Source organism: Budorcas taxicolor, chromosome 19 (genome assembly GCF_023091745.1).
Source record: "Budorcas taxicolor isolate Tak-1 chromosome 19, Takin1.1, whole genome shotgun sequence".
Taxonomy (NCBI): domain Eukaryota; kingdom Metazoa; phylum Chordata; class Mammalia; order Artiodactyla; family Bovidae; genus Budorcas; species Budorcas taxicolor.
In genome coordinates this window covers 62,107,991-62,129,403 of record NC_068928.1, presented here as the reverse complement: position 1 = coordinate 62,129,403, position 21,413 = coordinate 62,107,991, and the positions used below count along the sequence as shown (strand labels likewise).

Sequence of the window (21,413 nt, the reverse complement as noted above, 5' to 3'; positions counted from 1 at the left end):
CCTCTTCCAGTGAGTGGGAAATAACAATTTCTATTAAAGTTCTATGACCTTAAAGTTGCAAGAGGAAATGGAATCTGGTTGTTGGAGCAATAATATTTTTCAGGTTATGGGAGCCCACACGATTCTGTATAAACAACAAGAAGCTCTTAAGACAGACTTCTTTTTCTTATTATGAGAGGAATGGATATACTCATCATTCAAAAACTAAAAACATAAAGGTATTAAGAAGAAAAGGAAAAGCACCTAAGCTTCTGCTGTAAGAGAGCTGCTATTACCGCCAGGCACTTTGCTCTGCATTTATCTACACCGGAATATTTATTTTTATAGAGTTCGTGTCTAGGAACAGAGGGGTTTTTTGTTTGTTTTGTTTTGGTTTTTAATTTTTTTTTTGGCCACACCACACGGCTTATAGGATCTTAGTTCCCTGACCAGGGATTGAACCTGGGCCCTCGGCAGTGAAAGCATGGAGTCCTCACCGGGGGACCGCCAGGGAATTCCCTAAGAGCGCAGTTTAGGAACCTGCCTTTAGGACACAACAAGGTATGTTTTGAAAACATGATAGAGGGCTGGCATCCCATTTTCTAGCTATCTCATAATCTATTTTATCAATTCCCTGTTTCAGGCCATCTACGTAGATTAAAATTCTTCCCCTTTGTGTAAATCACGTGGCAACGGATCATCTTCCCGCGTCAACATCCATCTGAAATTCTGTTTTCCCTCAGGATACATGTTATTATTAGCAGTGGACCGGAGGGGGTAAAACCGTTCACGACTCCGATGTGCATTGCCAAATTACTCCCCGAGAAGTCATATCAAAGCTCTATGAAGGGTGTGGGGATAAAACTTAAAAATAACCTTGGAATTGTGGCTTCCTTGATCATTTTTGAGGCTTGACTATTTTGCCCCTGCTATGTTAGAGCTTCTTTTCCTTTGATTTTGTCCTTGTCCAAGCTCCCTATAGGGTGGTAAAGCATTTTCCTACCAGGTCACAGGAGCGCTTCAGACGTGAAGGAATGGCAAAGGCCCTCTGTCCCGTGTGCTGCAAACTCCCTCTAGCCAGGGAGTCCCTCTCCCCATGCTTCCAGCAACACAGAGCTCAAGGCTTCATGCTAAGTCTGTCAGGCATTTCCTTTTTTACTCCTTCCGTTTCTTTCACATTCAGAAAATCCTTGGCTTTCCTGAGATAAGCCAAATTTCACTTAAGTTTTCTTCAATTATCCTGTCTTTTTCTTTTTTTTAATATATTTAACTTTTAAATCCATTGGAAATTTCTTTTGGTGTACAGTGTGAGTTTTCCTAATTTTTTTCTTCCAAATGTTTAGACAACTCTCCGAACCACATTCTGAAATGAGCCATCTTTTCTCCATTCAGTCACGTGGCTTCTGCTCTGTTGATCAGAGGCCTTTTCTCCTGTCATATTCGACTCTGCTAATCCTTGCAACAAGCCTGTATTTTTTTCTTTTTTTTTTTTTTTGCCATGTGGCATCTAGTTCCCTGACCAGGGATTGAACCCGTGCCCTCTGCATTGGGAGCCCAGAGTGGTAACCACTGGGCTGCCAGAGGAGCCCCAGCCTGCACTTAAACTGCTGGAGATTTCCAGCACGTTGTGACACAGCCTTGGGCGTTCGGGGGCACTGAGGGCGATTCCTCTTCAGCTGCCCTTTCCCTGGTCACCGGGTAAATTTCCGTCCCTTATTCTCAGTGTTCACGGTTACTCAGAACAACAAGGTGATGGCTCAGAGAGGAACTCGATGAGGACCAGAACCTGATCGGGGACCCGCCTCCTCGAAAGGAGGGGTCAAGCCTGAGCCACTGGGTTGGAAGGCATGGAAGGCAGCCCCCCGCCCCTTCCCCAGCCACCCCCTCCATCTGATGACTTCCCCTCCATCTGGGCTGAAAATAGACTGAGCTGAGCTGAAAATAACCGAGGAGATTAAATTAAATTAAGTCAGGCCTGGCTCCCAGGCAGCTGCTAATAGAACCATAAGCACCCACACCAGTGCGGCAGAGACGGGGGCATTTATTGCTCCTGTCTCTCTCTTCACCCTGAAGCAGCCGAACCCGCGAGAGACCAGGCCCAGCGAAACCAGCCTCCTCTCCGTCACCTTTACCCAAGGCTCTGAGCAGGATTTGCTCTTGCTGGCTCATCTGGGGGAGCCCCATGTTCAGGAGGCCTTTGCAGGGCTCCCCCATCAGGAATTCGATGCTGAGCATCACCCGTGACACCTGCTTGGCCAGCGATGGTCCTGCCAGAAGGAGAGGGCCTTGCTGTCCACAGGGTGATCCCATCACTGGAGGGATTGATGACGCTCCCACACACTCCTGGTTCCCAGAAATGGTCTCAAAATGATGCCCTCAGGGACGTGTCCCTCAGGTGCTACTGGGGAGCTCGGACCAGTATTTGCCTCTGGAACACAAGAGCCTTAGGAGACAAAGGCCTTAGCAACGAGCCGTCTCCCTGAGGCCCTTCCGTCTGTGCTACCACAGCGGTCTTTAATCTGAGAATACGAAGCCGAAGATAAACATTAGCTAGACTCCCCAGGTCAGGGCTGTGAGCTTTTCACCCGGCAGAGCCTCTGGTCGCCTCCACCACAGTTGAAAAAACAACCCCGGATGCTCTCACTACCTTTGGGATCATTCTCTAACTTAGCCCATCTGTCAACACTTTGGAACTTCCCAAGGCGACCACATGCATCGAGCCTAATTGAGGCTAAATTAATTCCGAAAAAAAGGCAAGACTAGGGGCCAAGGATCTTGGATGGAAAACTTTTAATCTGGCAAAATAGCCAAGCTCTTCACACACCACCGAGCCGTAGCGCCTCCACCACCACCACCTCCGCACAGCAGTGAGGCACGCGGAGGTTAAGCGGGCGGGAGGCCAGAGAGCCAGCGCCCTCAGTCCAGAGACGTAGGCGGGAAGGGTCTGCCCCCCACGGGGCTCTAGGAGGTGGGCATCTGAGGTCTAAGGGCTCGGGGAGGGCCAGGTGAGGGCAACTGCTGCCCGAGGGAAGTCGCCACGGTTTACACACCAAGCAGGGGACACGTCCTTTTCCTGACCATGGGGGGAGCCTGATGGGCTGACTCGCAGGGAAAATGTGCCTCGTTTTTCTTTCCCCGGCTGGAGGGAAGCCAGGTAGCTTGGTGTTTCTCGGAGAGAAGCTAAGACACGGAGGCATTGTTAGCATGTCTCCAGCTGTTGCTCTCGCAGCTGGAACTCTCCATGAAAGCAAAGCTGCGGGGGTGAGAGGGGCAGAGCCGCCAGGACCTGGAGAGCCACTCGGCCTGCAGACCGTGCTGCCAAGCAGCCCACAGTGCGGGCGAGGGGGCTTCGTTCGGGTCTCAGCCCCAAGCACAGGTCTCCATGCTTCCTGGGCCACTCGTCCTGCATCCTAAGGCGGCCGATTCAGAAGGTACCAGCATCACAGGATCTCCTCTCCATCAGGACCTCGGACACACGGCCCGGAGCGCTGCTCTATGCTGCTGCTGCTGCTAAGTCGCTTCAGTTGTGTCCGACTCTGTGCAACCCCATAGACGGCAGCCCACCAGGCTCCCCTGTCCCTGGGATTCTCCAGGCAAGAACACTGGAGTGGGCTGCCATTTCCTTCTCCAATGCATGAAAGAGAAAAGTGAAAGTGAAGTCGCTCAGTCGTGTCCGACTCTGTGCAACCCCATGGACTGCAGCCCACCAGGCTCCCCCGTCCCTGAGGTTCTCCAGCCAAGAGGACTGGAGTGGGCGCCACCGCCTTCTCCAATGCATGAAAGAGAAAAGGGACAGGGAAGGCGCTCCGTCGTGTCTGAGAGGACTGGAGGCGCCACCGCCTTCTCCACGCTGCTCCATGGCTGCTGAATAAAAGGGGTGATCAATGTGCCGGGTGGCGGGGTTGGACAAACATGGCTGAGTCCAAACATTTTCTTTATCCTTGACTGTCCCTGGAGACCAGCCAGGCTGGGAATACGTTCATTTGTTCCAAAGGGACTTGTGAGTCATGAACAGGTTTCATATTGAAGCCTAGACATCGTCTCTGCTCTTCAGTGATTTCACACACAGGCAACAAGATCAAAGGAAAAGGCCTCAAAGCCGAAGACCCTGTTCTCACCCCCATCCCACCCCCGACCACCCTTCTGCACGACCCTGGCTGATGAAGTGTGGCGCTACCTGTCGTTCTGTTTGCTCAGCATCACCCCCTTTCCCACACACATCAACTGCCCTCTGATAAGCCCCGCCCGGCAGCCAGGGTCCAGGGAGCAGAGGGGGCACTTAACCTACCATGAGCCAACACAGCCTTCCCTGGGCCCCGCGGATTCACGCTGGACGCCGCAGGAGAGACGGAGCTGTCAGAGGCAGACACGGGGCCACGCCTCCCGCAGAGCGGAAGCAGCCTAGCTTGCCGTGAAAAAGACAGAAGCAGCTGGAGAAGGACGGGTGAGCGGAGCCCGCCTCTGCCTCCGGCGTCCCCGGGGCCCCAGGGCGCCCCCGCCTACGAGCTACGCAAGAGACCCAATTTCTCGGGGGGAAATCTCTGCTTTCTAAGAGTGGGTTGGAATTGAGTTTTGTCCGTCACAACCCAAAACCCCACCGAATAGTCCCACTCCCTCTCTAAGCCTTGATTTTTATAAACATAACAGAAAAGGGCTGGACCACGTCCGTGCCTTTCAAACTCTGCTCCTCGGAGCCTCTGCCCGGGCCGTGGGGGTGGATGGGGGGACCCTCCTCTCCTCTTCGACCCAAGTACTTCTGTTAGTGGGAACGTCCACCACTGCAAACAAGACATCCCTTGAAGGCGTCTGCTGCTCAGACTTGGCTGGAGTCGTTCCTACTGTTGTTCAGCCGCTGAGTCGGGTCCAGTGCTTTGCGACCCTGTGGACTGCAGCACACCAGGCTTCCCAGTCCTTCACCGTCTCCTTGAGCCTGCTCGAACTCATGTCCGTTGAGTCAGTGATGCCATCCAACCATCCCACTCTGTGTCGTCCCCTTCACCTCCAGCCCTCAATCTTTCCCAGCATCAGGGTCTTTACCAGTGAGTCAGCTCTTTGCATCAGATAACCTTTATGATCCTAGAAACATAAGTTCCTGTATCCTTCCTTAATGGAGTGTTACTCATTTGATGTATGCCGAGGAATTTTTCTTTTTTCAAAAACAAACTGTAATCCTTCAGGAGCTTGAGGTTCCGAGCATCACCAAGGGTCCCCATCTCTCGGGGCGGGGGCTGAGGGGGCGTCTGGGGTCGGGTGGGGAGGCGGCGTGTGAGTAGGAGGTCGCGAGGCTGCACAGGCTGACGGGAACCCATTGGCACACGCTCCCTCTGGGCTTCTGGGCTCCCCTGTGTGTGGTCGCCCAGGCTGCCCGTGAGATGCGAGGGGACAGCCGAAACGATGCCCGTGTCCTGCAGCCCTAGTCCCAGCCCGTGGACGCCCAGCTGCAGAGAGATTTCCCCAAGGGGAAGAGCTGCCAGTGAGCGAGTTTTCCAGAACAAGAGACCCCCGACCCCCCCACCCCCACCCCACCCCGGCTATTCAGCAAAGCCTGCGTTTCCTTCCATGACATCCCGGCCCAGCGGGTCTAAGCTGGTGAAGCCACACTTCCTCTCCATGACTTTCCCCACGTTCAGCAACCCACCTCGAAAACTTCTATAGGAAGTTTGCCTTGCATCTGTTCTCGCTTCATTATTCTGGGGAAAGAATGCCTGCTTTGATTTTAAAAGGGACCCTGACTGTCTTTAATTAACCATAAACCCTGAGCTAATTGCCCCAGAGGGTGGGTGGCAGCCACAGGCGCTGTTCTTCTCGGGAAGGCGGGTCCACGGGCGCTCTGGGAGCGAGCTTCCCGCAGGTGGCCCTGCCCCGCGCTATTCTACAGGGATGTTTTAGGACAACCCCAGGAGCCAAATCTCAGCCTTCTCAGGTAATCTGCGTTCTTTCCCAGCGGAGGAAGGTGCCTGGAAGTTGAGCTGCACACACTCAGGTTTCTCAGCCCCATTTCGATGCCGATGCCTGGAGCACACGCACACCGCTGCCTGCAGAGTCCATCAGGACACGTGGGGAAACGTGGGCTCTTCAGAATAGGCTAATATTGGGCCAAAGACAGGATCTGCCTCTTCGAGCTTCTTGGTGGAGCACTCCCACCACCCACTCATGAAGATTCACTGAATCAAGAGAGGAGAAGTCTCCACATTTGGGGACATTTCCAGAGGGGAGCCAAATGACTCCTCAGCACAGGGTATTGAAGTTTCCCAACCTTCTGGTGCAGAACCAGAAGGGACATTCCTCTCCCATCCTGATCCTCATAACATCTCTGCCCATCCGAATTAAAAGAACATTTCAGTGGAAGTGATTAAAACGACACCATTTTCAAGCCTCTAAGAGACTCCTCACTTGGCTAAGGCATTTACTTTGTAGAAGATGATCAAGTTGCTCACAATAATTTCATGGCAATTAATCTTGTGCTTAAATGCTAATCCTGTAATTAGAAGCAGTTAAAATCCCACACAAGAATGACCAGCTCAGTCAGTGTCAATGTCCCTGTACGCTACAGGGGTGGTCTTGAGAGAGGCCGCACAAATGATCTGTCTCTCTTCCTGGGGATGCAGGGATCTGTCTCCTCTTCCTGGGGATGCAGGCATTCAAACCCCACCTTTAAAAATGCTTCTTTGTGGCGGGAGTCACTGGAGTCGAAGCGGAAGGAGGGCTGAGGCTCCGACAAAGGATCCTGTAAGAGGACTGGGGGTCGTCTCAGCAGGAGAAAGAAGCCACGTCACTCTGAGCTTGGAGGCCGGGCTGCTTACGACAGAGGCAAACGGTGCCTTAAGGAAACGACACTGGCGACCCTTGCCCCAGCCTGGCCGTGATGCTGCCCACAAGCACCCAGAGTGCTCAGCGTGGAAAGCTGGGTCTGAGGCACTGCCCAGGGAGGCCTGCAGGAGGGACTGTCCACAGGAAGCACCCGGCAGCTGGTGGACACTGGACGGTTAGCTCTGCCACTGTGGGAGGTCAGGACTAGGACCACGGTCAGGCTGTAAGCAATGGCGCGTCTCTTGGAGAAGATTGACCTCTTCTTGGTGGACGTATGTTTCTCTGAAGGATCCCAGAAGTCACATGGCTATATGAAATAGGCTAAAACGGAATCCCTTCCATGTGATTCAGACGGAAGGCTAAGACGGTAAGACTCGCTTAGATTTCAGATGCGGGAGCACAGTGTAACCCTGAGTCCTCTCTGGGGCTTCCCCGCTGGTTCGGGGTAAAGAAGCCGTCTTCCAGTGCAGGGGCTGCAGTTGGGAACTAAGCTCTCTCGGGCTGCAGGGCAGCTAAGGCCACAGCCACAGAAGCCTGTGCACCACAGCGGAGACCCGGCACAGCCAGAGAAAAGCCGGGTCGCTTTCCTCAATGCTGTGCCCACTGGACCATTCCGTCACCATCATCATTCACTCAACACATCTCAGGCACAAATTCAAGGCACTGCAGACAGGAGACAAGATGCCATCTCTGAGCTCAAAGGCTGATGGTCTGGCGGGGGGAGATGAGCACGTAAGCATCAACAAACACACAGCCACGTGGCAGACGGGTTTGAGGGCATGAGGAGAAAGCAGCCCATCTTAGGCAAAGCATGAATTGCTCGGAGGGGCTTCACAGAGGCAACCACGCCGAGTATGAGAGATGCTCCTGATGGAGCGGGGTGAACCACCCACACCTGTGTGCGCTCAGTCCTGGAACATTCTCTGACCCTGTGGACTGTAGCCCACTAGGCCCCTCTGTCCGTGGGGTTTCCCAGAAAAGGAAACTGGAGTGGATTGCCATTTCCTCCTCCAGCGGATCTTCCTGGTCCAGGGATTGCACCCACGTCTCTAGAATCTCCTGCACGGGCACCTGGAACAGCCCATCAACAGCCAACGGAGGTGCGCGGGTGGAGCCAGCCTGCCCCTGGGAGAGGGCACACAGCTCTTCTCCTCAGGAGAACTCTGAGTGTCAGGGGTGGAGGGGGCGGAAGGGATACGCCTGGGGAGGGGAGCTACCAGCTGCTGGCGGGGTCACACGGGCATGGGGCACCCGGGACGCGGGAATGTCCAGTCGGGGGAGAACACAGAGGAAAGGAACCCACTGAGAAGACACCGGCCGCCGCCTGGAAGCACACGCGTCTGAGCCGGGCAACGTGCGAGCACCTTCTGGGACACGCGGGCCCTAGATGCTTTCAGCCTCGAGATCGATCCCGTCTGCCTGCGCAGAGGGGTGCCTGGAGGTCAAGCACTGGCCCAGCCGAGGTGGGTTCTTCCAAGACTGAGACTCACTCGAGAACCCTTCAGCATCCTCTCCACCAACATGAAAACTGATTAAGTTCATCCTCGATGCTAAAACCGTCGGTGAAAGGCTGCTGGTCATCAGACACAACACCTAGATGCCTTATTAATCACAAATGTTGAAAGTTACTGAGAAGTGGGGGGATCTGATGGAAACACGGTAACTGGGTGATCAAAGGTATTAACAGCTCACTGACGATGGTCAATCTGGACACACCCGAAGAAGCAGCTGCCTGAGCCTGCCCTCCCAGCCCAAACCAGGACCAGCCACATGGGCCCTGTCCCCTCCTGTGCCCCCGAGCTGCATTTAATCCTGAGCTTTTATTTAAGAGAAATGACCTCCAGCCGATGCCTTTTCCTTTCAGCGAGCGGCTGGTGCGGCTCCTCCCTGTTGGCAGCCCCAGGCGGGCAGTCCCACCCCACAGGCCTTCCGGCCGCTGTGGAAAGTTCCTGCACAGAGCCTCCAGGCGACAGATGGGCCGCCCGCCCGAACCCCGTCCCCGGCATCCACAAAGTCGAGGGTCACCGTGAACCTTGGGGTCACTCCTGGAGTTCAGGGGAGGAGACTGATGTTCTGTCCTTGTGAAAAAAAGAGCCACCTGCACCGTAAACGTTCCTGTTTGAGAAAGAAGCATTTAACTTGGAGCTCTTGCTCTGTGATGCCTGAGAACCGTGCACGCTAAACGGTAGTGACTGTAGCCCTAAGCCCAGGAAGACAGAAAGGAATTCCCCTCGAGGCCGAGCACGCTGGACTCCCTGACACCCGGGCCGGGGTCGAGCCCTGCACACCCCCAGCCGATCACGGCCCGCATCTTCACGCGGTGGCCTTTTCCACCAGTCCTTCCGGGGCCTCTGGGAAGCCACCTGCAGCTTCCTGGGAGCAGGCGAGGGACTGCCCCAAGGGCCTCTGTGCTTACAGGCACGTCCCTGTCATTCTATTCCTTGTCTAAATGCCACCTCCCCCCAAGACCACACATCCCACAATAAGCTCTACGTCTTCCTCATCTCAGCATCCCCGGGGGCCTGGCAGAGAGCCTGACGCATGGCTCATGAATGGGTGACAAACGGTTGATCAGAGTGATTGTTATGCAGAGCTGACATTCACTGCCCCAGGTGCCCCAGCTGCGCTACTGAACGGTGGGAGGACACATGGCATATATAGAACGTGATTACTTAAATCAACAACCTGATGGCAGGTCCCCACACAGTTCTAGAAGGTTCTCAGAGGATGCAACCTAGCAGCCGCCAGAAGCCTCACATCCTCACACCTGCAGGAAGCTCTCCCCCTCCCCTGGAGCACAATTAGAACCTCCATCTCCACGTGGAACTAACAAAGTATCTGAGAAAATCAGACTCTTCTGCAGGACAGTCTATTCGGGGAGATGTGTTCCTGAAACAGCTGTAAAGCCTACGATGTTTTTTCCATTTATTTACAACATTAAATTGAAAATTCGTTCCCATGAGGGATATTTTTTTTTCTTTACCACTCCTCCAAACCAACTAAAAAGCACACAGGAATGTAGGAAACCTATTAAAATCACATATTAAAAGAAAAAAAACGACACTGTTCAGATAACATTGCACCATCGCCCAAAGGCAAGAAGTAAAAATACACCAGGAAGCTGACGCCTTTCCCATAAATACTGCACCAATCTCTAAAGGACCCTGATCTCTGATTTCCAAAGGGCAATTTCCATCCCAGTAGTCCCTTGGGAGTTTCTATTTTACTTTGGGAATTATTTTCAAACTGGGTGAGTCTGCATAGGTCAAATGGAAACGGAGCTACTCTAACAATTGACACGAGGGCCTACGGTTTAAGAGCACGGCCCAGGAGGCCACTCGTATGTGCACCGTAAGCTTGGCTCGTCATGGGTTGTCGTTGATGTCTGTGTTCTCACTGAGGACAGACCCCATGGACTGCAGCACACCAGGCTTCCCTGTCCTTCACCATCTCCCACAGCTTGCTCAAACTCATGTCTGTTGAGTCGACAATGCCATCCAACCATCTCATCCTCTGTCATCCCCTTCCCCTTCTGCCTTCAATCTTTCCCAGCATCAGGGTCTTTTCCAGTGAGTCAGTTCTTCACATCAGGTGGCCGAAGAACTGGAGCTTCAGCTTCAGCATCAGTCCTTCCAATGAATGTTCAGGGTTGACTTCCCTTAGGATGGACTGGTTGGATCCCCTTGCAGTCCAAGGGACTCTCAAGAGTCTTCTCCAACACCACAGTTCAAAAGCATCAATTCTTTGGCACTCAGCCTTCTTGCTGGTCCAGCTCTCACATCGGCGTGCGACCCCTGGAAAAGCCAAGACGGGCTAATCCCTTCACCTCCCCTCGCCCGCCCCCGCGCTCTTCCCTCTGGCCTCTCAAACACCCCGGTCCTTCGGCCTCCTCCAGGGGTCTCTCCCTCCCCCTCCCCTTAGTCTCTCCAGCACCTCTCAACAGCGACCGCCCAGCACCCCTGAAACTGAGCACTTAGTTACATGTGGACGTGGCTCGTCCGTGAATTGCTCCACGCGGTACCCGTTTCTCCCCTGGATGTCAGTCCCACGTTTAGACCTTCCGTCACCTCGGAGAACCTGCGGGGTGCTGATGTGGGCTGAGCAAATATTTACGGGTTTGCTGTTTATCCCAGAGACTCTTTAATTGATGAGAGACGTGGGAGGGCCTCCGCCTCTGGGTTCGGGAGTCAGACCTGGGCTCAAGCTCCAGCGCTGCCACTCCCCGCCTCGTCCCCGCAGCTTCCGGCCCCTCTGAGCTCTGAGCTCGGCGCTCGGTGGCTGCGCGCTGCGGCTGTCCGCGAAGCGGGGCTGTAAGGCTCAGCACGGAGGAAGGTCCAGGCCTGCGGACAGCAGGGGCCCAGGCAGGACGCAGGACGGCAGCTGTGCTGCCGAAACCGCCTGCCGCGACCCTGGGGCCGGGTCTGCCGCGTGGGGAGGGGTCCGCGCCGGTGACGCGAGGGGCGGGGGCGCCCCTGAAGCGCCCGTCTGGGCTCCTCCTGTCCTGGACGGGAAGTCGGATCTCTTCTCCTCGGCTCTGGTTTTCTTGCTGGCGTGCAGGCGCTCACAGCGTTGCGTCGGTCTCTGCTGCGCAACCACGTGAGCGCGTTGTCAGGGCACATCCACCGCCGCCTCCTGAGTTCCTTCCGCCCGCATCCCGCCCCTACCCGGCGCTACCCAGGGCACCGCGCCGAGCTCCCCGTGTGTCCAGCAGCTCCCCGCTGGCTGCCTGTCTCACACACGGCGTGTCGATGCTTCAGGGCTGCTCGCTCCCTTCACCCCACCCTCTTCTTCCCCCGCTGCACCCACAAGCCTCGCCTCTGTGTCTGTGTCTATGCCTACCTTACGAGTAGGTTCATCAGTACCGTTTCTCCAGATTTCATACACATGTGTTAATACACGATATCTGACTCTTTAAAACATTTCCATTGACTAACCTGTGGCTCACAAATTTATCAGGTACTATTAAAAATGTGACTGCTTTGATACTCGAGCTATGGCTTGGGAGCTGCTGGGTGAAGGACGTAGGGAACTCTGTGCTATTGGCTTTTGTGACTTGTTTTTGGTACCGCAAGTGCCGCTGCTGCTGCTGCTAAGTCGCTCAGTCATGTCCGATTCTTTGCGACCTCATGGACTGCAGCCCACCAGGCTCCCTGGTCCCTGGGATTCTCCAGGAAAGAACACTGGAGTGGGTGGCCGTTTCCTTCTCCAATGCATGAAAGTGGAAAGTGAAAGGGAACTCACTCAGTCGTGTCCGACTCTTCGCGACCCCATGGACCGCAGCCCACCAGGCTCCTCCATCCATGGGATCTTCCAGGCAGGAGCACTGGGGTGGGGTGCCATCGCCTTCTCCAAGTGCCGCTAGTCACTATTTATTATTTATACTTCCGTTCTCCTTGAAGCCAGGCTAATTCTGATTCTGAACATCTAAAATTACTCTACAAATTTTAAAGAAATGATTACTAATTAGTTATTTCCCTCAGTTTGGCATTCTATATTTAGGACTGAATTTCCTGCACACAAATAACTACTGTGTTTTTAAATCAGATTTGCTGTGGATGGAATGTTTGTGCCCCCAGGTTTGTACGCTGAGGCCCTAACCCCCTGGGGATGGTGCAGGGACGGGGCCCTGGGGTGAAGCGGTTGTGAGGAGCCCTCAGGGTGGGAACGGTGCCCCGAAGCCTCCACAGCACGGCGCCCTCCTCCGCTGCCCGCTGCCCACTCTCAACCTCCTCTCTCTCCCCTGTTCCCTAAGACACAGCCAGGAGGCAGCCGCTCCATGCCAGCAAGACGGTTCTGTCCAGAAACGGTCACTAGACACCTTGATTTTGTATTTCCTGTCGTCCAGAACCACAAGAAATTCAGTGCATGGTATCATTACAGCAGCCTTAGCTAAGACGAGATTCCAATCCTTCCTGGTAACGTCATTAAAATATCTCTACTTCTATCCATTAAACAGGCTTCCATTAGACTGACGATCTGTGTGACTTCGGGGAAGTTAATTTCTTCGTGCCTCGGTTTCATCCTCTATAAGGATAATAAATTTCTGCACAGGTTTAAACAAGTCACTCCGGTGAAGTGCTTCAAAGGTGCCCCTCTGGGGGGATGTGCTTGGTCACTGAGCTGCTGTTGCTGTTAGTATTAAGGAGCCGCTGAGTTCACGGTCCTAGAGCGGAGCAATTCTCTGCACAAACAAGCGGACCAGGCCTCCAGCGATGGGCCCGGACTACAGCCGGAGGCGCCCCTGGCTGGCTTTCATGCGTGAGGAGTCTCTGACCCAGTGCGGGTGTCTCCCCCGAGACGATTCCACAGTCAAGTTCAACTGCAGGCGGCGACGGCGTGATCAGCCCGAGCCCCAGGAGGCTCGCCTTGTCGTCCCTGTGAGCTGGGTCTTTCTCCTGCACCAGGTACTATGAGCTGCCCCAGCGGGGCCCCGGTGGGTCTTTCTCCCGCACCGGGTACTGTGAGCTGCCCCAGCGGGGCCCCGGTGGGTCTTTCTCCCGCACCGGGTACTGTGAGCCGCCCCAGCGGGGCCCCGGTGGGTCTTTCTCCCGCACCGGGTACTGTGAGCCGCCCCAGCGGGGCCCCGGTGGGTCTTTCTCCCGCACCGGGTACTGTGAGCCGCCCCAGCGGGGCCCCGGTGGGTCTTTCTCCCGCACCGGGTACTGTGAGCCGCCCCAGCGGGGCCCCGGTGGGTCTTTCTCCCGCACCGGGTACTGTGAGCCGCCCCAGCGGGGCCCCGGTGGGTCTTTCTCCCGCACCGGGTACTGTGAGCTGCCCCAGCGGGGCCCCGGTGGGTCTTTCTCCCGCACCGGGTACTTGAGCCACCTCAGCAGGGCCCCGGTGCCACTCCTGAGGCTCGGCGGGGCCAGGCCCCTCGGGCAGCAGCCTGGGAATGATGCGGCCAGTCTAGCGTGCCCCGCCTGGGGTCTGTGTTCAGAAGCACTGGGACTGGGAGCAACCCATGGCCAGGTGGTCCTGCCTGAGGCGGGGCCGGGACTCTCCCGGCTGAGGTCTGCCTGCTCACCTGTGGGGCGGGGGGCACCACCGGGCTTTCAGGGCAAAGGACAGGCGCTCTCCCTTACTCGGCTCCATCCCTTACCACTCGGTGAGCCTCTGTTTTATGTGATTTTCTCTGAAGCTCTATGCTCCCTGCCCCCTACGTGACTTTGACAATGGAGGAACCTTAGTAGAAAAGAGAGAGAGGTCAGTGAGGGGCTGCAACGGTGTGGACCGGCTTGTGCACCAGCCCCCAGGGTCCGCCTGCTCTGGGCCCAGGGGCCCGGCCATCAGTCAGAGTGGATTCCCCCAAACCCCGCAGCATCAGTCCAACCAGAGGGAACGCAGGTGAGCATCGCAGCCCCATGTGCAAGGATGCAGGTCGGGAGGTTCTGAGCAAATAAAGGAACTTCTCTGAGACACAGAGTCACAGGGAGCCCGTGTCTGCCATGGGGACTTGACACACGACCCCATGCTGGTCATCAGCTGCATGGGGTTCATTTCATGAGGTCACCCGGTGGCAAAGCGAGGGACCCTCCCCTTGCAACACCTTGAGACCCTCTGATTTTCCCTGAATTCTTATCTGACAGGACAGCACGGAGTAGAAAACTTGATTAGTTTTCAAAGAAAACACGTGAGCAAGTTCCCCAAAGTGAGCTCTCTCTGGGACAGCCTCCCCCACCCAGCTCTTCCTTCAACAGACCCTCCGAGCCTTTTTTCTTTCTATAAGATCTGTTATTTACAGTAAGAGTCAGTCGGCTCTTCCGCTTCTGTGATAGCCTAGAATTCCTAAATACAAGTGGGAACACGGTCCCAGGAGAGTCCCATGAGTCCCACGAGTCTGATCTCATGAGAGTGGATGTCCTTGTCCGGGAGGAGGGCGTGTCCATCAGGTGGGACACGGTGGGCCCAGAACAAGGAGCAAAAGTGGCTGCCATCTGGGGCTTCCACCCTAACTCAGCTCAGTGGGCATCGCGGCAGACACGTCCGGTCACCCTGAGGCCCCTCGGCCGAGCGTGGATTTCGCGGGAGCCCAGAGGAGAAGCTGTGCTGCGACAGCGCCCACCCAGACATGGCCCGAGGGGGGCGCCCGGCCAGGGACGCGGACGTGGAGCCACCGCGGCCGGGCCCTCGTGGGTAACCGCTGCGGGAGGGTGATGGCTGGAAGCACAGGGCCTGGGATCCCCACTCACACTGTGACTCTGCAGGACCCTGTCTCCCGGGGCCTCGGTTTCCTCCTCTGGAAAATGACGCTAGTGATTGGGCAGTTGTGAAACGTAGTAAATTAGCCTGCATGCATTTCTCAGCACCCCACGCACAGCAGAGGAGTGTAAACGCCCCAAAGCGCTGCTGTTATCATCACGGCCTGACGCCCCGGAACACCTGGGCCACCCTGCACCTGCCCCCACCCAGGCTGCACCTTCACCAGAGCACCTTGTGCCACGGCTTCTGGCAGCCCATCCATCCCCAGGGGGGCAGCCATGCCCTCAGAGCCCTTCTCCACACAGCGCTCGTGACGCGCTGGACGCCGAGTGCCTGCGAATCCGGGAGGCGGGTGCGCGTGAGCCAGCGGCTCTGCGTCCAGCCCGGCCTCGGGGCCGGCCTCCCCTGGTCTGAAGGCCTGCGGGCAGCCCAGCCGCACCGCCGGGGAGGTGCCTTACCTGTGACGTGCAGCTTTTCATCCGTGACCTCGGCCTTCAGGTAGATGCGGCCCCTCTTCTCCGTGTGGTCCATCCCACAGAGGCTGGGCACGTTGATCACACACTGCTTGTGCACGTTCATATCACAGGCTGCGAGTCAAGAAAGCAAAGCATGAGGCTGCGTGTGGCCTGGAACCACCCCCGCCTCTGTGTTTTGGTTGCGTGAAGAGAAGCGGAACTGAGCCACCCTCTAACTCGACACCCTGCTGTCGAGCGTCAGTGACATAAAGAACCGCTAGCAGCTGTCCCTCACAGCACAGGCTCCTGTGAGTGACACGTCCCTGAAATACGCCATCCATGCCTGTCCAGCCGCAACTGAAGCAGACCACCTCCGCCTGGCCTCCCGAACGTGCCTACAACGTTAACAGCAAACAAAATCCAGGCAGGTGAATGCGTACAAACAGGGACTAATGAATACTTTATGCACACAGAGGCAAGCAATGCACACATTTTAAACGGGATTCTTTCTGCCAAAGAATCTCTTATGCCTTCCTGAGAATCTGCGGGGCTGAGGATACGATATTCACGTTCTTTTCCTCAGCGAACTCTTCATCCCCAAGGAGGCTTACGTGCATTGCTTTTGTTTGTTGTTGTTGTTTTTAGAAGAACCTGTGATTGATATTTTAAACCTATCTTCAAATACTTAAATATTATTCTGCGTAAAACAAATACACGCCTGGCTCGATAAAGCATTCCTCACCAGCTGACGTTACGTGGGCGAGACGGGGAGGACTAAAGACACCCTGAAAAGAGTCCTGTGCACGGAGCACAGACATGAGATTCTGCGTAGGCGTTCCTGCTCCACTGGCCCCATACCTCAGGCTTCCGGAAGGAGCAGGTGGCCCCTGGAACCCTCAGGAATCCCCCGGGGGCACCACAAGGCTCTTCTGTCACTTCAAGGTGGAGCCTTCTTGCCACTCTCGTTTTGAGTGCTTAACCCCTCGGTCCATGGGACTCTCCAGGCAAGAATACTAGAGTGGGTTGCCATTTCCTCCTCCAGCAGATCCTCCCGACCCAGGAATTGAACCCTCAGCTCTTGCATCTTCTGCACTGGCAGGTGGGTTCTTTACCAGCTGAGCCACCAGGGAAGCCCGTTTAACACGATGAACTAAACAGCAAGAAGCATCGTGAAGCGCAGGCCTCAGCCACACAGGCTCTCGAGAAGCTGTGCTATGAGCCGCGCTGACCACCTCACTTGGGTGGAACTTGAAGGAGTAAAGGCCAGCACCTCTGGGATGGCTGTGGGCCCAGGAGGGCGGCGGAGAAAGAACCCAGGCTACGTCCTGTGTCAGCCGCATCACTCGGAGCTGGTGCGTCCCGGGAAGCGCCTGCTTCTGCTCTGCCTGCTGCGAGGTGAGCCTGCAGGGGGCAGCTGACTACCCACCAAGCAGGGATGCCCACAGCACCATCACGCTACAGGGTGTAGGAGCATGCGGAGAGGGGGTCTCCACCGTGCACGTCAGGGGAGGGGTCTGGCCCCCGATCACCGGCTCACACTCCTCCTGCTCCAGCACGGAGCACAGACAGCAGCCCAGAGCCCCTCGCAGCAGCCCAGAGCCCCTCACAGCAGCCCAGAGCCCCTTGCAGCAGCCCAGAGACACAGACAGCAGCCCGGAGCCCCTCACAGCAGCCCAGAGACACAGACAGCAGCCCAGAGCCCCTCGCAGCAGCCTGGAGCCCCTCGCAGCAGCCCAGAGACACAGACAGCAGCCCAGAGCCCCTCGCAGCAGCCCAGAGCCCCTCGCAGCAGCCCGGAGACACAGACAGCAGCCCAGAGCCCCTCGCAGCAGCCTGGAGCCCCTCACAGCAGCCTGGAGCAACTCGCAGCAGCCCGGAGCCCCTCACAGCAGCCCAGAGCCCCTCACAGCAGCCCAGAGCCCCTCACAGCAGCCCAGAGACACAGACAGCAGCCCAGAGACACAGACAGCAGCCCAGAGCCCCTCGCAGCAGCCCGGAGACACAGACAGCAGCCCAGAGCCCCTCGCAGCAGCCCGGAGCCCCTCACAGCAGCCCGGAGCCCCTCGGACTCCAAGGAAAAGAGTTAAAGACACAATGCGACACACTGCTTCAGGTGGGAACACAGTCCATAAACAGAATCTGAAGCAGAACCCTAACATATAAACCAGGGGCATGTGATTTGATTAGCATGCGTGTGTGCTAAGTTTTAGTCGTGTCTGATTCTGTGACCCCAAGGATGCAGCCCGCCAGGCTCCTCCGTCCATGGGATCCTCCAGGCAAGAATGCTGGCGGGGACTGTTATTTCCTCCTCCAGGGGGTCTTCCCGACCCAGGGACTGAACCCGCATCTTACTTACATCTCCTGCATGGGCAGGCAGATGGATTCTTTACCACCGAGCCACCGGGGAAGCCCTTTTATTAGAATACATTTGGCTAACAAATTCAAATCTATACCATTTATTCACTGTTAGGACATTCCTGGGTAGCCATTAACATCCTCTGATCCTAACACAACTCTGAGCTGAGCTGCTGGGGATGCTCGCTGGAGACTCAGCTCAGCCTCGAGGATGCATTCACTCCTGGCCTGTGTTAAAGTTGGCAGCACCCCCAGTGCTGGTCCACCCAGAAGAGCAGAAGGGTACCCCTTAAACTGGCACCACTGTTTAAGGGCACGGGTCACGGTCCTGGCCCACACGGACGAGGGTGCGGCGGGAGACACGTGGCTTGTTCTGCCCCCGGAGTCAGTGGGCATCAGTCTCAAGGGCACCTTCAACTTGTTACGTCGAGTGCCTAACACAGCCGAGTATTCACTTTTGCTCCAAGTTTTACAACAGTCAAAAGTGTGTTTACAAACGCACTTAGAATCCACACTAATCCGGAAAGCGGCCTCTTTGGAATCCGACAATCTTTGGACGCACAGGAAACCACCTGACCACAGGGGTTTCTCACGGCTGTTAGGGTCCAGGGCTCGGGAGGGTGCAGCCTGCGTTCTGAGAAGCTACTCGCCTCCTCCATAAAGTTCACACAGCTTGCCTTCTATGTACAGTTGACCCTGAGCGACGTGGGTTTCAACCACACGGGTTCTCTTGGACACGGATCCCTTCCCGAGAGTTACGCGGCTGGCCCCTGTATCCGTGAAGGGTTACCACGGACACTGAGGGAAGACAACGCAGGCGCGTGTCTTTGCTCCGTGTGGGGACAGATGAGGCTTTGGGCCACAGCAGCAGCATTATCGGGTGACAACATGCCGACTGTGCCCAAACTCTTCCTCGTCTACTAAAAAAACAGGCTCGTCATTACCGTCTCTAATTACCTTCTCCCGCCCTAAACGTGAAATCTTACTGAAACAAATAAATAGCCTGGGGCAATCTCATCACATGAGATTAATCGAAGCAAAGAGTTTCCATGGAAAAAACAGATGTCTTTCTCCCCTCCTGCAGTTGGCACAAACACACAGAACAAGAAGGGAGAAGGGGGAGGGTGGGTGTCTTCCGGGATTTCATCTCTCACTGGTCTGGTAGGATCTGATCTGCCCATAATTGCACAAGACGAGGGAACTTAAAGCGAGATCCTGTTCTTATTTTCACTGTGGTTTTGGCTCCAAGGAGAGCCCACTGGATTTTTCCACAGTCCACCCACTAATTGGAGACACGGGCGGATAATGACTGTGGGTGCTCAGCTCATCTTGAAGCTGAACCAAACGTGGAATCTGGGGGTGGGGTGTCTCCTTTCAGCACGTGGCATTTGCTTGGGGGTTTGACCAGCCTGCATTTAACAGTGATTAGAGATTCCTACCATGAAAAACTGGGGCCAGCACCAACTGCATGAAATCGGGTGCTTTTTCGGGTCCATAATTAGGCAGGGAAGTCATATGATAAACTAGAACCTCGCCAGTGGAGGGATTCTATACTTTTGTAATTGAGTCCATATCTGAATGACATCTACCAATTTTCTGAAAGCTTCCTGAGCATCACAGGGCCCTGCTGGCCCCGGGGGCCGCTGCAAGAACAGAAAGCATACTCACTGTCACACTTCATCCCCTGGTGGATGAGGCCGTAGAGCAGGGACCCGCAGTGATCGCAGAAGGTGGGGCTGCCATACGTGTGGATCTTGAACTTGTGCTTGCTCCTCGGGTCCTGCAGGGAGAAGCGGCGCACAGACCGTCAGTCACGCGAGGACCGCGTCTCGGGCCAAGCCAGGCCCAGGCCTGCCCCTCCCGTCCCCACGGCAACGGCCCAGGCCACCCGCCTGGGCCCCGTCCTCTGATGTCCCGTGACGGCGGGGCTCCTGTTCTGGGCCGGGCACCAGACACCTGCACCTCCTCTCTTTCCAGGTATGACCTGCACACGTCGGGCTTTCCACCAGAACCACCGTGTCTGGAGCCAGAGCCACCAAGGGGATTGAGGTGCCCCAGGCAAGCAGAGCGGTTCAGACAACACGGCGTGCATGTCCCCGGGACACGGACACACACACACACACACAGACACACACACACACACACACAGACACACACACACACGCTAGTGATCTTCAAAGTCTTAAGATTTGACCAACGGCCAAGACTTTAACACTGGTTCCCATCTGAGAGCTTTCAGAAATTCACTCAGAACGAGGCTCTGGCTCCTAACATTAAAAAAAAAATTTTTTTTTAAATATTCGCAACACATTTTTTTTGAAGCAAGAACACCACTGATTTTATAAATAAAGTTTTACTGGAACACAGCTGCGCTCATTCCTTGACATCTTCTCTGTAGCTATAATGGCCGAGTTAAGTAACAGAACCCTAACGACCCACAAAGGCTAAAACACAAATTGGCCCGTACAGGACAAGTGCCCCGTCTCTCCTTTAGGGTGGTGCCGTCTGGAGTACAGTCTCTATGTGGCGTCATCGTGACCCGAAACTTGTTAGAAACTAAATCGTGGAGCCCCTCCCCAGACCAGCTGAATTAAACTCCAGGGACAGGCTTCGCCACGCCCTGCGGGTGAGCCTGAGGCCGGCAGGCACGTGACGCCGGGGAGCCCCTGCTGTAGAAGGCTTCCCCACAAATGCTGGGCCAGTGCCTGAGACATTCCAGGCGCACGTGTGTGTCTGTGCCTGAGGCAGGGCACTAGTTACTTGGAAATGTCTCTCAGGATCAGAGAAATCAACACCTTCCTCGGGGGCTTACTTTCCTGGCCAGGAGCAGCTGAGAACGTGGTCTGAAGTGGGGGCTTCACCTCTTACCAGTTCTCCCAACATCCCAGGACGCTGGACCGAATATCACGGGCACAGGCTGGCATCAGCGCTAATCCAAAGTTCCCAGGACGGCCAGTACAGGCTGTGTGCCACCATGTGGAGGGCAGCGTGGAGGCCAGGGGGAAGGAGAGCCCGTCGTCCCCACAGAAGGATGGCGTCAACCATCGGCGAGAGATAAACCCAGGCTGGCAGCTCCCACGCGGGCCCCGAGCCCGGGTGCACGGCGGCCCCAGGCAGCTGTCCGGCCAGCCGGCCGTCACATCAATCTCTGTTGGCGTGGCGCACGGGGACTCACTTCATTTTTCAGGGAGACCCGGGCTTCCTCCTCCAGGCTCTCACCTGGGAAGGTGCGGGAGGGGGGGGGGGGGTGCCTTCCTGGACACGGCGGGAGGAGGCCAGGAGTCCTCACACCCTAGAATCCACGCGCAGCCAAGGACCGGGCCTGCGACGCAGGACAGCTGACAGCAACACCGCCTCCTGCCTGGTGACCACCCCGAGTGTGGGAGCCTCCTCACACCCGACGCCTCTGCTGTCGGAGCCTCTGCAGGGCTCTGAACCCAGCCTCGACACCAGCTCAGCAGCCTCGGGAAGTCATGGCGCTCATTTACGAGGCAGAAACACGCCCGTGTCCTAGGCAGGAAGTGGGACTTAGGGAACAAATGAGGACGGGCTTTGCAATCTGAGAGATGTCAGGACGAATGCAAGGGAGGGCGACTTCCAACCGTAACATGCTCA

At 55.9% G+C, this 21,413-nt stretch overlaps 1 protein-coding gene across 2 annotated transcripts in view; it reads right to left on the bottom strand.

Moving 5' to 3' along the window:
* The window catches only part of PRKCA (protein kinase C alpha), a 292,804-nt gene that overhangs the window by 64,620 nt on the left and 206,771 nt on the right, over positions 1–21,413 (bottom strand). For both annotated transcript variants that reach the window (XM_052658580.1, XM_052658582.1), the window contains exons 4-5: positions 19,467–19,578; positions 15,447–15,575 (exon numbers count right to left, since the gene is read on the bottom strand). In XM_052658580.1, coding sequence (XP_052514540.1) covers positions 15,447–15,575; positions 19,467–19,578 — 241 coding nt within the window. The remainder of the gene's footprint in view (positions 1–15,446; positions 15,576–19,466; positions 19,579–21,413) is intronic.